Here is an 18,840-nt window from a genome sequence, read left to right as displayed (position 1 = left end):
CTTTTTATTGGAATATAAAGATATATCTTTTTGGTCTGTATTTGTAGCATAGCGATATATAACTTCCCATCAGTAGGTCTCGCTGAAGACTCCCTGTGTTCAATCTCTCTACCTTTGATCTCTCCTCTGCTGAGTTCCTCCTACGGTACTGGTTGTTTTATTTTTTGTTGATGCATTGGTTTGCATTTGGTGCCATTATTCCTTCCGCTAGCTCTGCAGAGCCAACCATTTCTGCTGCTCCAGGCTGTGTATTCGAATGTTTTAAGATTAAATTAGCTAAATTTTTCCCAACGAGAATCCACTAGAATCATTCTCCCAGCCGTAGATTCTCACAAATCACTTTCAGTAGTCCATGTGGAACTGAAATCCCACAGGTGCAGAAGCATTTGACAAAACTAAACAGTCAACATGGTGAAATGCTAAAAAAGAATACTCCTGAATAATTCCTGTAGTTAGGGTTTTTTTACGCCTTGAGCCCCTTAATTTGTGAGTCATAAGAGAAGTAGTTGTGTCGTGAAATATTGCAAAGGGAACCCAAAGGTAGAGTATATAAAAAATACCTGAATATCTTTTAACAAGCAGAACATGCTATCGAAAGTGGCAACACATTACATTCGTTAAACAGAAAAATCCAATTATTGAAAAAAATACACAGTATAGCACTTTTCTACTCTGGCCTCAGAGGGATTTTTCAGTGTGTATTTTTACAAACATTGCCACTCAAGTTAAGCAGCGGCAATGGCAATACATACGCTTTCAGCCTCATAATTGATAATTATAAGGTAGCCTCATGCAGTAACAGATACATTGACATGTCATCATTCATACAGTACATAATAAATCAAAACAAATGAATGCTGTCTTTGTAGCAGCTAGGTTAGCTGAGTATAATTGAGATGATGATCACAGATGTGAAAGATGTATTAGTTTCTTTCGGTACGTGATAAATTGACATATTATGGGTCTATAAGCCAAACGACGAATCAAGTTCTGAATTAAGGCCTTGGCATTCTCCCAGAATACATCTGTGGTTTTCCTGCAGAAAAAGGGACTTTTTGGAGAGTTTCTCTCTCTACAAAGGAACAGATGGATGTGAAATATGGGGTCAGAGGAGTCTCACCCTGCAGCAGGGATGTTGCTGTGGTTACAGTCTCAGGGACGCCATCCACACTGTAGATGGATTGGAGGAACTCCGGGACACAATCGTTCTCATCCGTTATCAACACCTGAACCTGATTAGTGCCAGTGTGATGGGGTAAGAAGAGAGGAGAGGTGAGAGGAGAGGAAAAACAGAAAAAATCAGAATGGAAGAATATAAAATTAGCCTTTCTTTAATAGCGTTCACATCCAGGAGACAACCATACAGAATGCTCGTATATCTGTAGTGTATATACATTATCCGAGTCCTTAATCTAAATGGCATTTTATAGTTCTTCAAGTTGCCAGTTCACCACATCCTTTATCTTCCATTTCATGATTTGTCCGAGTCAAAAATAGAAATGTTCTAAGCATGTGTGTTTTTTCAACAAAAGCCCCCCTTCCCCTGTTCTACAAGCTCCCTGTCACCACTGTGTGTAAAGTGTGAAGTGACAGCTGAGTAATAGTCCTAAAATAGCTGGGATAGGTTTCCCCAGTCTCCATCTCCTATACTGAGACATGTGGCTGAGCAGAAGGAGATTTTTGCCTGCTGAATCTGCGGTGATAAGCGAGTGCCTGACATGATAATTGAGTAACAAAATCTTTAAATTAATAATTTAAATGATCCTGAATTCATGAATAGTTTATCTAGAAATATTCGTTTGTGAATTACGTTTTTTGGATGAGAAGTTCTTATGCGACGTGCCTCAGAGTGTGTGCTATATTTTACACAGTTCATCTCAGGATCACACTCTCAACAACACGCACTTACTGAGATTAGAAAAAAAAACAAAAGGCTGAAAAAAAAACGGAAGAAAAAAATAATCACTTAGTCCCCCGGTTGACTTGTTAACATTTCAGAACCATTCAGCCATGCCTTTTCTGTAGACAGCCAAAAACTCGGCTGCATCTTCTCTGTTGCTATCACTGTTGATGTCAACAGGTCAGCGCTGACATCAGATCATTGCCTTTGATGCAGACTTGTCAGACACATAACATTTAGGTGAAAACTGGTGACTCTGAAAGCTTTATGGATGTCCAGTGGGATAGCACAGTGCAGCAACAACAACATCAGATTTTCTTTTTCAGTTTAATTCAGCAGTCAGAGTAAATGCTTATGTGACAGATTTCAGAATAAAGCATCACAGAGGACCTCAGCTTTGGGCTTGTTTAAACTGAGTGTATGAATTCCTCTATGACTCATGTTGCTGGCTGTATCCCCCTCTAATTAAACTAACCTCTGTGGCAGTACTGAGGCTGCCGGGCTCTTCGCTGCTTCGCACCATTAGCAGGTAGCGACGCTGGTCACTCTCGTAATCTAGCGTCCTGGTCAGACTGATCTCCCCTGTGTCCTGCTTGATGCTGAAAAGGCTACTGGGATTGATCAGCAGGCTGTAGCTGATCGGCTGGTTCTGGAAATAAATGGCAAACACAGCCAGGAAGCTGCGGAAACAAAGAGAGAACAGATTAAAAAAATCAAGGAACAACTTTACTGTTTGATATCAGTTGCACACATGTTGGATTAAAATTGAAATCCTCTTTTCCCACATCAGCACAGCGCTGTAATGAAATCAATTCCTATATGGCTCATTGACTATGTGCTATAAACACAGTCAATCTGTACTCGTCAATCCTTTGTTATAATGTAATACTATTATGCATATATCATTGTTTATTTTTACGGTTAAGAGAGTTTGCCTTCCCCTAATGGTGTGTGATAATGATATGTCAAGTCATGCTCGAGTGCACTGGTGTGACCAAATGAATATTCATCAGCATAAGTCTTAACAGGTAGCGTTTGGGAATCAACATCTTAGACAAGGGTGTCTTTATGCATGTCTGAATTAGTTAATGTAGGAGTGGTTTTTTGCACAGACATGTCTGCATGCATTTCAGTTTTAATTAATTTTGTTCTGGTGTCAATTAATCAGTTTGCTTTCATGCAGACATCCATCCTAGTGTTTAGCAATTTACAGATAAGAGGTACACTGACAATACAACTTTAATAGTGCTCCTTTTTTTATTCCTCAGTATCAGGCAATTATAACTTTTGAGGCAACAAAATAATCCGACAAAGAGTGTTTGGTGATAAACCACACGGGAATAGACCATATTTGAATAAAAGCTCCTGTTTAACTACAAGAAAATACTTCAAAGATATGTCACAATATCGTAATTAGATAGAAAATGTGAGAAATTACAAAACTAAACAAATATTTCTCATGATGTTTTGCCTGTATCATCCCTGCCTATGAATGTCTGAGTGAATGGTAGAATATGGGGTACTCACGGCTGTCCTTCAGGCGTGTTCTCAGGTATGGATATGGTGTAGCTGGTGTTGGTGAACTGCGGTGCTCTGGCTCCTGCCACCACAGAGAGCATGGCGGGGGGGCTGCGGCTGCCCAGGCCATCGAGAGCTACCACGCTTAACAAGTACTCTCTGTCCCTCTGAAGCACCAGCCCTGTGGTCACCACCTGGCCTGTCTGCTTGTCCACTGCAAAGCAGCCGTCACCACCTACAGGGAAACACAATGTATTTTCCAGCACTGGATCCAAACCAATCCAATACTGTGGGCTAGAAAACTAAAAGTTTCCCTGATGGCAATTTGAAATAGGTGATTCTGACTGAGTTATGGACCAAGATCCATGTTGGTTTTTTTATTTTTATGATACAAATTAAATTACCATTTAATGCAGTGTTTCTGTGCAATAATGTATGTATCAAAACAAGTTCACAGTGTGGACTGACAAACAAACTGACTACGTTTAAACTAAATATTCTGTTTTGTACCACAAGGCAACACTATGATATAACAGCCAATGGATTAAGATATTGAAAGCAGCCTTATTAAAAGGACTCTGTAATTGCTACTTTGTATTCAGGCAGTATGGTGGACATTCAGCAGTGATTCAAAGCTGAATTTTCATTTACATTTCTATTCATTCATTTGTCAGGCACTTTTGTCGAAAGCGATGTAAGAATAAGGTACATAATAGTTCTCAAAGAAGCCTTTGAGAAAAAGTGCAAGTGACAGAAGGACTACAGTCGTCATTGTAGATCGTAGCGAATGAAAGGCGAATAAACCTGAAGGAGCAGGCCAGGTAGGTGTTAGTTGTCACTGCGTAGACGAGCATTGGTAACTTAAAGTTAATGTGAGCAGTAACTGGCAGCTATTGAAAAATGATATAGGTTGTATAAGATTGTACATGTGAGCTTCTGCATTTTTCTGAACAGACCCTTAAGAGAGATATTGAGTTTAAGGTTTGATGTTATAATCTTCTTGAGATACCATTGAGGCATGCTGAGAGCAACACAGATAGAGCCTAGACCAGGGGTTTCCAAAGTGTGGGAAGGTGAGCCTCCCCTCAGAGAACATAAGAACAGCCGCGCCCCCTCTCCCAATTATCATAGCTATTATTATTATTATTACTGTTGTTGTTGCTATAATGCAGGGGTATTCAATTGCATTTCAAAGAGGTCCGGTAAGAGAAAATGTCATTAAATGCTCTGTTTTCGCTGTCTACCTTTCTCTTTTTTGAGCACGCCATTTGAGTGACTGTTTCTCTCTTCTTGTCTCATCTCTGTGTGTGTGTTTGAATCTATTGTGTTCACTCACTGACTGCACCGATTTGATTGGCTGAGTAGCGTCACCTCCTTAAAACATTAAACAACAACTTTTTAAAACCTTTTTATCTTTATGTTTTAAAAAACATTTTTTACATTTTCAACATCGTGGACAAATCCTTATATGCTCCCGGCAACACACTGAAAGTCAACTTTGCCTCCTCATTACACTAACCCCTACTTTAGTGGGAACAATGAGTCTGCGTCTTTGATGCGCACAGGCGGATGATGCGGAGATGCAATGTAGACAGGAATAAGTGCAGATCATCCTCTGGCTGCAGCCTTGACCGGTACTTGCTTTTATATTGATAAAATAAAGGGAGGTGCCGGCCGTCGGCCGGCTCGGTTCGCTGACGACCGGCCGTTCTGTGATTCTCCAGAACACACAGATGGCCAGTCCGCCCCTGGCAGGACCGGTCCATGAAAATCCTAGCTTCAAATAATCGTGGTCATACTTCCTCCGTTTTCTGCCAGATGCTGTCTCCTCTCTCCCTTTAGGTAACTTCACAAAAAATGTATCCATGTTGTCGCACGCATAAAGTTAGCTGAAGTTAACTATCTAGATTTCACTGTTTCTCGTTATTTTTTTCTCACGCTGCGCCTCCCCTGAAGCTCTCTGGCGCCCCCCCGGGGAGGCACGCCTCACACTTTGAAAACCACTGGCCTAGACTAATATACTACAGCAGTGGTAAGATACCATTAGAGCGAATAATCAGACCAGGTGCAGTTAGAAGAGATGAGGACCAAACACTAATCCCTGTGGTACACCAGTCGGTTGAATGAACTTCCTTCCTCATGAGCATTTGCAATGCCCATTTCAAGACATGTTTTAAATATTTGTATATATAATGAAGAGCGCTGTCATGGACTAAATGTTGCAATTTCGAAGGCTTTCTATAAAATTATGATTTTTTAGATGGTTTAATTCAAGCCGTTTCTCTATTGCAATATGTCTTGAACCTTAAACTTTAAAATCTTCCATATAATGGTACCAAAATGAAAGTGTATCAGTCTCCAAAGAATTTGGTGAGATAGCAGTATTACTCCTAAACCTCATGTGAAAAAAAATTGTACAGAAGATAGAAAGCAATTTACCTAACTGACACAATTATTCCAACATAAACTTGATTTGTTTGATTAGTTTGGCACTGTGCCAAATATTTCATTACAGGAGATTTTTGTTTCCATCACTATACACTTTATAAATAGGTAAGCTAGTCCTCAATAGCAACAGCAAGAGAAATACACGCTATTATTTTTAGAGATGTGTCTGATTGAATCTGATACTGCTTTGATGTGATGGTTCATGACTTGCTGTTTTTGTTTTTCAAATATTCCCTTTGTGACTGGTGACCAATAACAAGGCATTATTTCAAAGCCTCATTTATTTAACGTTGATTCATATAATTTCTTGTCACAGGCTTTTTTTCTCCCTGGAAAACTTATGATAATGATAGTCAAAATGTCCAGTTAAATCAAATCTGCTTGTTTTTGGCATTCAAGGACAGACATTTTTTAATGACACAACACAGAATAATAATCAACATTAATATTCAGAAAGGACAATAAGCCTACATTTAAATTGATGGGGGCAGTTATTTATGCACAATCTAGAGGTTTTTTGTTTTTTTATTTTATTAGTATTCTTCACTGAATGTGGCGGCTGAGGCTGAAATGGTAGACCAGAAGATCGTCTATTTGATCACCAGCTCCTTCAGTCTGCATGTCGAAATGCCCTTGGACAAGAAACGGCTCCTCTAATTGCTCCCGAAGGCTGTGCCATTGGTGTGTGTATGTCAATGAACATAGATGATTAGCAGTTAGGAGTGTATAAATGTGTGTTAATTGGTGAATGTTGACATTCGTTGTGTTTGAACGTTGAATGTAAAGCACGTGGGGTGTACATTTGGTGATACAATTCTGTAGTTGCAGGAAAGCAGAACCTTAATTTGTAACACATCTTCCACCCTGTGGAGTTTCTGACCATAAGTAGTGATATGGTTTTAAATAGTGGCTTCACCGTTGTGTTTGCATCATGCGGAGATTCACATTTGTTTACAAGAAAGCTCCATGATGGGGCACCTTTAAATACAATATCTACTTTTCCTACTACTGTTGAATACAAAAAATTGGATCAGACAGATTGACCTCACTCTGGCCAGCTACTCTCATCCCCTTGAGGTCTTAAAAGTTAAGCACTGCATAAGAGGGTTAAATAAATACATTTGAAATGTTGAAATCAGGGCTCAGCAGTAGCGAAACAACTCAGTTTGCTTACAAATCGTTCAAGCATGTTATTATAGACCACAGCTACCTTTCGGTAATTGTGGTTAAACACACATAAGTAGATATGTGTGATGGACTTATGTTAGTCAAAGGGAAATCGGTAGTGTTTTGTAAAGCCCCACTGGCAAGATTAGCACCCCCCGCATCTCTGACATGCTAAAAAATCTCTATCCCCTCAACCACCAGGGGGTCTACTTCTCTGGCAGCCTTCCAACAACCCACTGTGTGCGTTTGTGTTAGTGAGTGCATGTGTGCATGCTTCTGTGTATGAAACGGAGAGAAGCAGACAGATAGACAAGAGTGCATGATAAGTGCATAAACAAATGTGTGAGGGCCTGTGGCTGTGTGTGCGTATGTGGGAGAGAGAGAAAGAGAGAGAGGAACGGAGATACAGAGGTGGATAGAGGCAGGGTGACAGAGAGACAGAGAAACAAATGGACACCTAAAGAGTGTATGAATGCATGAATGAATGTGTGAATGCCTCAGGCTGACTTTCTGAGCCACTGTGCTGGTGTTTGCTGGTTGTATTTATTTCCAAGGGTCCATAGCTGGCCAGCATATTAACAGCCTGTTGTAATACATCCTATACATCTCATTGGTGTGTGAGTGTTTGTGTGTAAAGTAGAAACTTACCATCCGACAAAAAGTATTCCACCTCTCCGCTTTTGCCCTCATCCCCATCGAGAGCCTGGAGCTGGTAGACAAACGTTCCCACAGGGGCCTCTGGAGACACCACGGCCAGGTACGGGTACGGCTTCATATTCCACTCAGGGACGTTGTCGTTGACATCAGTGATCTTCAGCTTCACCTTGTTCAGGTACCAGTCTGGGCCTGGGGGATAGTGGAGAGATAGTGACGGAGCTGTGGTTACTGAAAGTGACAGCTGTCATGTAACTGTGTGTGTAGAGTGGAGAAAAGCAGCCAGGGGAATCCGAGGAACCGACAAGTACCGAGTCAACTGAGGGTAAAGGTATGCCGGTTATAAATGATTCCCAGTAGATGGCAAAACATAATGCCGAAGGATTAGAATATCTCTCAGTCATTCTTGTAACTGCAATGTGGAACTGATACCTATACCGTCTCGATTCAGTTCAGAGTTTTTGGTCAATTACCACACTATCTTTAACACTGCATGTACCCTGTGGGTTAGGGGTGGACTTGGACTAAAAATCAGCCCGGACATCTCGACCGGCCCAGTAGTAAATTGTCAACGGGGGGGGGGGGGGGGGGGGGGGGGGGGGGGGGGGGGGGGGGGGGGGCGTTTGTTGCTAGTGACTTATCCGACCGGCCCACTTCGGTACCGCTAGTAATTTGTCATGAAATGAACAACAAAAATAAAATACTCTACATTTATTTGTTATTGGCTATGGTAGGTTATTGGTTATGTTCACATACTTATTTGGTTATTTAAATGTAAACCGATCTTTTTCATATGGATGGATTTTACAGTTGTACCCCATCTAGTCTCTAGTAATTCTGCTCAAAGTGCACCAGATTGAAGCATTTTACTTTAAAATGTTAAAACAAATCTTTCTGGGGGGGGCATACCCCCGGACCCCCCTAGAGGATGTGACATCCACCCCCCAATTAAAACATGTTCATACAATAATGAATACGTTTGAAACCTTCTTTATGTATATAACCAACATGTCAATATGTTTCAGTTTTTGTGGTGTGTTGGTCTTTTGTTGAGATTTTTCATTTATTCTTTATATATTCTATTGTGTATTGCTTGGAGGGGGGGGCACCAAACTCTAATCTCGCCTAGGGCACCAAAATGTGTAGGACCGGCCCTGGTCCAGGGACACAACGACATGGTGACTGCAGTGGGTTTTGAGCCTGTGCTTCCCTGATCCGAAAACCAACGCACCAGGCCACTGCGCCACACGCATCTATATAATTGCATTTGTCTTAAATGAAGACAACAGAAACATTCTTATATTAAGACTTTTTTTTAGATATATTTTCTCAAAGTAAGAATACTTTTCTTAAAGGTCCCATGTCATGCTTTTCCGGTTATTACCCGGCCGTCCCCTTGTGTGTTATGAAGGTTTGTATGCATGTAAACGGTCTGCAGGGTCAAAAACCCTCGAAGTACACCCTGTAGCGAATAAAACTCTAACACAGAAAAGACCCCCCCCAAAACGCCTCGTTGGAGATTTCTCATTTTCTTCCTGGGTACTCTGACGTGGGGATACGCAGAGGCCGCACACTCTGCCAGCCTTTCACGAAACAAAGCTTCCCAAACCTTTCAGCGATTCATGCTGTTCCTACTTTGTTTGGACCAGCGGGAGATTCGGTACACAACCTGTAAGTATTCATTGTTGTTTGTGTATTTATGATGTTTAAAAGGTATCTGCCACGACTGTTTAAATGGGTAAACGTTTTTCGAGCTACTAAACGTTGGGATCGCGGAGAAATGCTCTCCGCAGACCCATGCTCACCGCGTTTATAAATCTCTTTCTTACTCAATATCAAGCCACACTTATTGTTTTTACTTCGGCTGTGAGTGTTTGTGTGTGCTCAGGATGAGTTTTGCTTGTTCTCGCTGTATCGTTGCTGCGATCTGCTGCGAGGAGCGGACAGGCTTCCGCTCCTCGCAGCCGATCGCTGCAAAGAGCCTCTCAACGTCCCGACCAATCAGAGCACACTGGGCTCACAGGGAGGGGGCAGGAGCACGAGCAAGCCGTTTAGGACAGAGAGTGAATTCCTTTTTTGCAGTGCAGGGCTCCCATTCAGCCATCCACACATTCAGGATCCCATGGGAGAGAGACTCAGCCACAGTCTCATCTACAGAGTCTGCGTAAAGCTACCTTGATCTTCCCACAGGGGCCTAGGGATGATGCCTCGTGGCTGCAGGCATTTTGTCACCTGCACACTGCCTCACTGGAGTGAATAAGAAGATTCCAGGAATCCAATTACCAACTCGCTCACTCTGAGTCAGGGCAGACAGCAAGACTGCACAGCAGCGCCCAAGGAGAAGCGGTATAATACTGCGTTGCAGCCTCTATGACATTAGCTTAGCGTGCCTTTTTCTGGAGCTCAGGCTAGGGGATCATTATCTGCATTAGGTACAATGACAAAATATGGAAACAATGTGCACCAAAAACTCTCCTGACAGTGACACAGGCCCGATCTAGGGCACTGTCTGCATAGACTCTATTCTTGCAAAGTAGAGCATGCCACAGGATTGTGAGCTACAGTATGACACTATTTTTTGCAAATATTGGCTGTGATCTGGTGTCATCGTGGCATGAAGGAATGTCAGAAGAGCTGCTAACCAGTTCAGTAGGCTGCGATCCACATAGGCCATCTGCCTTACTCAGAGGAGAGCCCCCTGCCAGGACAAACACACGTATATGAACACAATCGCAAAGATTTGACATGTAGGCAAGTCGTCTTGTCACAAGCAGACACATGCTTGCACCCTTGACGAAGCTGACATATGTAAGTCTCTTTCCTTCCCCCTCCCTTTCTCCAACCAACACACACCAGTGCACACTTACGCACAGAGGTGAGTTACCTAAGGGCTAAAGAGTAACTATGGATTTGAAATCCCATTATGTAAAAGCTCTCCTGTGTGTGACCACAGGCTATATATGCACTTTGTAATCCAGAGCAAAAGCAGCAGGAGTTTACTGTGCCTAGTTAGGGCGGACACGCAGCAGATATATTGTTGTTGTAGTAAACAGTTCTACTTTACTTGTTTTCCCAATTATTATGTAACATAGTGTCTCTTCGAAGTCAATTATAGTCAATAATAGAAACGTTTGCATTGGCAATGAGCGGTACATGCAAGCTGAAAAATGATATAAAGTCTTTAAACTGTCTGAATTGCTATAATAAATCTTTTACAGCACCTACGGTAGCATGCGCTCGAATTAGTTGGAAAGTATAAAACAGATGCTGAGATCCCAATTCCCATTTCCTTTTTTAACTACCTTACAGTTGAAGATGTATTTTGATGGGAAATACAATGTGTTGCACTCCAGACTAGCTCTGGAGTGTTCACAACTGAAACACAATAGCTATAAAGTGTGTGACAGCTCCTAAAAGGATTGTTAGAGGGATAATAATGGAGGGAGGAAGAAGCTAGAGGAGAGAATTAATCTAGCTTTCTGCTCAGGCTTTAAAGTTGCTCTGCGCGGAGAAAACTTCTGACTCTGATCTGACGACGCTTGGTTGTGGATAAATAGCCAACTGTATAGTGGGGGCACGGAAACTAATCAATGTTTAGATGCTATCTCCTAAAATGTCGACAGCGGCAGTTTATGCAATTTAAGCCAGATCATCCTGCCCTGTAAGAGGGAACAATCCTCCCCGTGATGAATAATGAGAAAGGATAAAGATTCTTTTGCAAAGCTGAGGGCTTTAAAAGGCACTTAATCAAAAATAAATCAGCTCTAGCACTTAACATTTAGTTGACGATCAAATCTTTGCGGGGAGCAGTGCAAGACACATTCCTTGCCTCCTGCTTGTTGGTGTCTTTCCCATCCATGTCTCTGTGGTAATGGTGGTGATGATTTTACAAGACTCCATCTAATTAGCTTGTTACAGAGAGACTAATCAGAGCCAAGGCAGATAATTAGAGCCTATCAGCTCTGGAATGATAATGAAGAATGTACTATGTGTGTATGTAAGTGTGTGCACGTGTGTTTGTGCGGCAAAACACGGGCAAGTGGGAGTGCACGCTGCACTGCAAACATGTGTGATTTCTCTCTAATCTGGTGAGTAAAGTGCGGGCCCGGCTGTGAGCGATGGCCCATGAGCAGCAACTAGACACAAACTGCCCCACCTCGGCGAGACAAAACATCAAATAACTGAGGCAAAAGGCTCACGGGCTGCACTGGATTTTATTCCGTCAAATTTGCTTTCTCCTCACTCAGTAAGATGAAAAGCAGGCCTATAAAGTATCCCAGAATCCCATTAGGATAATAGCATCATAACAAAAACACAAAAAAAAGTGGATGACAGGGTTGCACCAAAGCTAAGTTACTACAGTGTGTGTGTGTGTGTGTGTGTGTGTGTGTGTGTGTATCACTGCAAGCCTGCCTGTTGATGTTTCTTGCCGTTAATCCTCTCCTTGGGAAGTTGCTATATAAAGCAGCTAAGTGGCTTGCCGGTTTGAGAAAAAAAAAAAGAAAAGTTGTCTCAAGTGCTTCAATGCACATGTACACTGCCCACAGTACAAGGACAGTGAGTATGTGGAGGAGGGAGAGGCGCAGATACAGAAACACAAATATCTACAGGGGAAGAGGCAGGCGGCGTGGAGGATGGAGTATTGTGTGATGCTTAGCAGAAAACGTAAAATAACATGCCAGAGACGAGAGTATAAGGAAGCAAACAAAAAGATGCATCCATGTTGGGAGAGAAATCTCCCAGTAGCAAACCAAAGGAGAAGACAATGAAGATATAGAACAAACGGTGTAATTAATGTCAGAGGGTCTTCTAATGGACCCCTGGATCCTCCTACGTCTAATGAGGGAAGAAATTAGGATACAAATATTTTTGTGTGGAATTAAAAAAAACTGCGTCTGCAAGCATAATTATCAATGGCCCTTGCGAGACGTGGAATTTCAGAGGTGCTTCCCTGGCAGCGAATGAATGGAAAGTGAAAATCAGCTCAATAGGGGAGTAATAAGGTACATTAACCAAATGTTTGCAGTGTTAAGGAGACTCTATTCTAAGCCGCCCACCCCCCCAGCTCTGTGCTTAAAGCAGAGTGTGAAGCCGTCAGCAGGAGATCAACACGCTAAAAGCACCAGGGACAGAAATCTATTAACTCTGGGATCCCGACACCAAACACTCTGGACTCTGCGGCTCAGAATGGCTGACACACTTGGAGACACACATTCAGGCTTTTTCAACAGAGAACAATTGCAAATGGTAGACGTCTTTAAATTTGGCACATTGCTTACTCCAAATCCGCATCTATGCAGAAAACCCCCATAACAGTGTTTGATAAAGAAGCCAGTGAGCGTATTTTCGTAACTGCAAACAATTTGCAACAATATTCCTTTGTGGTACACATTACATCTGCAGTTAATTTAAAAAAAATCCTGTGTATATATGTAAAAAAAAGCATCGCTTCGGTTTACTAATGGAGTGCTTAGAGGCTACCAAACAGGCCATGTTACACAACAACAACAATCATTTTCAAAATGGCCACCAAGACATCTAAAGGCCCTGACACACCAAGCAGACACCAGAGAACTCGCCGAAGCCGACGCCGACTGTTGCGTCGCCGTGTCCTCCTGCGTCTTGGCCATGTGTCGCACGGGAACCAACCATGGATGTATAATAAGAACTGGATACAGCGTGGGAGGCGGGCCTCATTCATTCCTATGAGAGTTGCTCATTAGCGCATGATGATAAAATGGCCCAACTTTTGAGAGAGTGAAACGTCACAGATTACCCGGCATGCCTGAGAAGTACCCGTATGTGCGCTCATAGCGCATGCGCAACTTTAACCAAAATGCTCGTTCACATCAAGCACGTCAATTTGCGAACACGTAACAGCACCGTGCGTTCATGACAGCATGGTAATGAATTGTTATTATGATGGATTTTATATTAACGAGGCGGCAGTTAGCAGCTAGCTAGTAATTATGCTAATGTAAATCGTTATGTACTTATATTACGCTGTAACAGGATCTAGTGATATCCAACAGAGCTTCATTTAGCATGAAAGAGTTATTGCAATAACTCTTTCATATATATATATACACAGTGCAATAAGCTTCTTAGTGCAATAATAAGCTACAGGGACGTTCATCTAACGTCGGTAATATTAACTTTATTTAATACAACATTTACGGTACAATATTTAATCATACAGCCCATGTAGTATAATATTTTACAAATGATGAATTACAGCAAACATGTGCAATATATCCATGATTACAGCTCCGTGGGCTGGCAGTAACGGCCCGTCCACACTACAGCGTCGACAGCTTCAATCTGCCCATTCACTTTGAATGGGGTGACGTCACGTTGCCTCGCTTTTTCGCCGAACTGAATTGTGGGTAGCATAGCGGTCCGTCTCCGCCGGAGACGCCGGAGTAGCCAGCGCCAGCCAATCAAATCCCGTTTCGGAAAATCTGACAGCTCAAGCCGTAGCCAATCAAACCGCGTCTAAGCTGGGAGAGATATCCCGCCATTCATTTCTATATTTCAAAAAAAGATGGAGGAGAAACTAATTATCGCCGTAGCAAATCACCCGGTTTTGTATGACCAGACCCTCTTCACCTACCGGGATACAAACCGGAGGAATCAGGCATGGAGGGAGGTGGCAGAGACAGTGGGTGAAACTGGTAGGTTTTCGCCTGTTTGGGGAGTTTATATATATATATTGCTCCCATAAAATCCCCGGGGGTTTTTGCTTTGTATGTCGGGGGCGGGAGATTCATGTGATTGGTTGTTGTCGCGTTGCTTGAATAAAATCCCCAAGCTTCAGACACGCCCAGCTCCAAGCTTTTTTTGAAGCTGTAGTGTGGACGCTCCGTAAGGCGATATGGGTCCGTTCTTTGTGCATCCATGGGTAAAGATAAACGCATGTAGTGCTGAGCACGTAACTTGAACGTGCCGGGCGGCGCGGTCCCGTGGGTTAGATGCGCGTTCATAATGCAGAGGGAAATAACTCTGTCGGGGCGCGCAGATTTGTTTAATCCTTGGTGGCACTGAGGAGAGGGGCACTCGCAAGTCCTGTTCAACAGAGAGCCGTGACCTCCTGTTGTTCTTCATGTAAATCAGAGTAGAGAACGCCAACTCCAGAGATGGGGTCGTTACTATTTTTTAAAAATATATTACATATTACTTTAAAAAAAGTAATATATTACACTACTTCGTTACTATCTACATAAAGTAACTCGTTATTTTACTCATTACTTTACTCGCCGAGCACGTACGAACTGCTCATGCGTGAGTGGCAATAACTTTCCTTACCAGCAGGCGGCGGTAGTGTGTATTTGTCATTCAAAACAGGCAACAACCGGAAGACAGAGAAGAAGAACAGACTACGTGATATAAACAAACAACAAATAGCGTGTGCGGTAGCTTCACCTTAGCACAGTGGTTCTCAAAGTGGGGGGCGCGCCCCCCCAGGGGGGCGCAGAGGCATGACAGGGGGGGTGCGAGAGACCAGGAGGAAAAATGGTTATTAAAAATAAAAAAAATAAAAACAATCATATTTTGAAAAATTATTGATTTGAAAATAATATGATACAGTACTATTACGTCTGGGTCTCTGTGTTTCATTAAAGCTCGGCTCTGTGTGTGTGTGTGGAACGAGCCATTTTGTGTGCGTGCGCGAGCGAGAGAGAGAGATAGCGCACCGGTACCGGAGATCGTTGATGTTAGCTTCTGGTGCTAGCGAGCTACGCTAACGGATATAAGGAGTTTTTTTAACAACAAAGTGGAGGAGAGTCCTCTCCTGTCAGACTGAGAGACTCAGTGAGTTAAAGGACTCTCTCAGTGTTATCTCAGTGGGTCTCAAACGTTTTGGTCACCATTAATGTAAACAATTATTTCCGAGGCACACATATGATCATTATAGTTATAAAAAAATAAGAGAATAAATCAGGTATGAAATACTATATGACATTAAAAAATGAATAAAGTTTAAAAGGGGAGTGATTTGTAAAATATCCATAAAGAAATAGTAAATCTGTTTACAGTTCTGTGTTGAGAGATGTATCCATAGATCTCTTCATTTTGCTCTCAAAGTGCACCAGATTGATGCTTTTAACTTCAATATTTAAAAATCTTCCCGGAGGAGCTTGCCCCCGGACCCCCCTATGTGAGGTCCACACACCACCTATAAAAATAGCACTTTACCCATGCTTACACCTATATGCCGTGAGCTGATTATCGAGCCTTCATTGTAACAGTCGCGGGAACATTGTGTATTTGCGTGGGGAGTGTTGCAGTAGAAAATTCCACTGTAGCGCCCGGTACATTAATGGGAAACCCTAAATGTTTGAGCACCCTCTATGAAACGTCAAGCTACCCCACAGCACCCCCAAAATAAATCTCTGGCGCTGCCACTAAGCCTGACTATTTGTGTTGGGGGGGGGGGGCCCGACTTTTTTTTTATCCAAAGGGGGGGCCTGACAGAAAAAGTTTGAGAACCACTGCCTTAGCATGTGTTCTTTGCAGGTGTTTGTTGAGGTTTAACGTGGTGTTTACAGCAGTGGATAACAGCTGCTGGCCTGGACACAGTTTGCACCTCACCGTCACATTCCTGTCTATTCTTCGGACGAACTCAAAATAATGGACATACCTCCACCTCTCGAAAGTTATCGCTGACTCAGCCATGTTTATGCAGCACTGCACATGGAGATGTGGACGCGCAAGTCGCGCAGATTACGTACATATAAACTTACAAAGTACTGATATAGTAAATAAAAAAATAATTATTTTTGTGTAGTTGTATATTGCAATAATAACGTATGGTTGTCACAAAATCCCACGGCACACCCGGACTTGCCTCACGGCACACCGTTTGGGAACCACTGCTTTAGAGAATCCGAATGCACTTTCACTATCCGACGTGTTTATGATGCGCCAGCGGACGTCATGTGTGCGTCTCCTGCTGTGGGGAAACTATGGAAACTACAGTTTTCTATACAGCGGACTACAACATGGATGTATAATAAGAACGAGGGACTACTGTAAACTCATCTAGAGACTCTGCACCGTGCTCTGATGCTGTTGCTTTATGCTTTATGAACGTGGACAACAGAGAAACATATTCTTCATGACCAAAGTTGGAATTGAAATAAAAAAGGAAAGTGAAACTTATGCTCGTCACCCTCTCCCTCCGGTCCACATTAATACAAATGGTCCCAATACGTATGATTGTATGAACTATGAAAAGATCTTAAAATAAATACAAATGTATTTATTATAAACGTTAGTCCTTAACATCTATCACTGTGTATATCACCATTCAAACATCTTTTAAAAGTTGAACAAACCCCACACAGCTCAGTAAAGACTGTGAAATGTTGACTTTATTTGATCATTTCAGTAAAAACTAACGTTCATATTTCTCTTTTTGATTATAATACTGATGAACGTTCAAAACAAAGCACTTTGGCAACTTACCACATACGTTTTAAAATGCTTAATAAGCACCGTAACTTTCATGATATAATTTCTCCGTCATAATCGGTTGTTTTCCTGAATGGCCGACTGTTGAGTGACGGCAAATGCTGCGGCTGCAATGCATTGTGGGGCAGCATTTTCTCCTCTCCTTTCGTCAAGGGAGGTCCAGTGGTTCCTAAGCTAAAGGAGGTTATAAAGGAAGTTTGAAACCTCCTTTCCTTTCATTTGGAGAATTGGAACGGCACTTAACATGGCTGCCACTGACGTACTTCCGGGTCATTTAACTTGGTTAGGAAGGTTCCTAAGCTAAATGGACTATTGGAATGCAACCCAGCTATACTAACTCAATGAGAGAGTAATGTCAAATGACGGTACAATTGACCAATCATATCTTCCCTCTGAATGGGCGGGCTTTATTTTCGCGGACTTTATGACAAGTTCCGCCCGCTGTGAAGTCTATGCGGGCCCTTCTCACTTCTCTTATTTTTCATTTCCTCGCTCCTCGGTCTCACCGGAAGTTGATTTGTCTGCGCCATCTTGAGTAGCGTCCCAATGGCCTTATTTTTGCCGGAGGACCGAGGATCGAAGAGCGAGGAGCGATAATAGAGGAGCTATAACCGAGGAGCTATAACCGAGGAACCACCAGACCATCCTCCGATGAAACCCTCAGACACTCGCCCAGCCCCTTACTGTGTATCGCTCACTGATTGGACGATGCAGCACATGCACTGATCTGATGCTTCTTGACATGAGAGCAGAGTGAAGAAAATACATGAACCTCACGGGTGTCACTCCTCAGTTTATACCGTGTTTTGTTTCAATTCATGTATCATTTAGTTACAAATATGTGATATATCTGAACAACAAAGTGGTCAAAAATCATTTAATAAATTTTTTGGAAACATTTTCATGATCGCTTTTTTCGTTTTACATTTTAATTTATTGTCATTTCCATTCAGTCAGTCATTAACTGCTATTTAAAATGTTAATTTGTTAATATCCAAACAAACAAACAAACACAAACAAAGTGTGCAATCCAATGAATGTTAATCTAACTGGGTTTTGATAGATAACATATCTCTTTTTCTTCTCTCAATTATTTTATTTCTATTGTGCACTCTAATCAATATTAATCAAACTATTGTTCGTTTATACATTTTAAGAATGGCGTTTATCTTTTTTGAGAATTAGTTCTTATTTTATTTTATTTATTTGGGTCTACAACAGATGATACAAATGTTTGTGTCAGTAAATGTGTACTAACCATAGACTGTATATATAAAGGTACTAACAGAGGCGGGGGTGTTTGTGAAAATAACGGGGACAGAGCTGCTGTCAGACGATCAGCTGTGCAGCGTCATCACAAACGGACGTCGCTTCACGTGACGCTCCGGAGAAAAGGACGTCCCATTGCTCTTAAAACTCATTTCCCTGCTTCTCGTGGTTTCCTTGCATCTCTCCATGCTTCCCTGGTGGGAGGGACTAGACGCAGGGAAACGACGCAAGTGAGGGACGCAAGGAATCCATTTAACCGAAGTAAGAAGGACCCCATGCAAGCCCCCAGGAAGTGCGCCGGAGTCTGATGAGAATATTCGTTCTAGTCAAACGGCGGTACTACACTTCCTTTAGGTTGCTGGGCCCGGAAACACTTTTTCCCATTGACTTACATGCGGAAAGAGTGGTCT

At 42.3% G+C, this 18,840-nt stretch overlaps 1 protein-coding gene across 1 annotated transcript in view; it reads right to left on the bottom strand.

Moving 5' to 3' along the window:
- The window catches only part of LOC117550817 (neural-cadherin-like), a 109,884-nt gene that overhangs the window by 56,862 nt on the left and 34,182 nt on the right, over positions 1-18,840 (bottom strand). The window contains 4 exon segments of the mRNA XM_034223368.1: positions 1,121-1,232; positions 2,376-2,580; positions 3,428-3,653; positions 7,682-7,879. Of these exon segments, the coding sequence (XP_034079259.1) occupies positions 1,121-1,232; positions 2,376-2,580; positions 3,428-3,653; positions 7,682-7,879 (741 nt within the window).

The sequence above is a fragment of the Gymnodraco acuticeps genome, unplaced genomic scaffold, assembly GCF_902827175.1.
Source record: "Gymnodraco acuticeps unplaced genomic scaffold, fGymAcu1.1, whole genome shotgun sequence".
Lineage (NCBI taxonomy): Eukaryota > Metazoa > Chordata > Actinopteri > Perciformes > Bathydraconidae > Gymnodraco > Gymnodraco acuticeps.
Note: the sequence above shows the minus strand (reverse complement) of the source record. Positions and strands in the feature narration are given on the sequence as shown.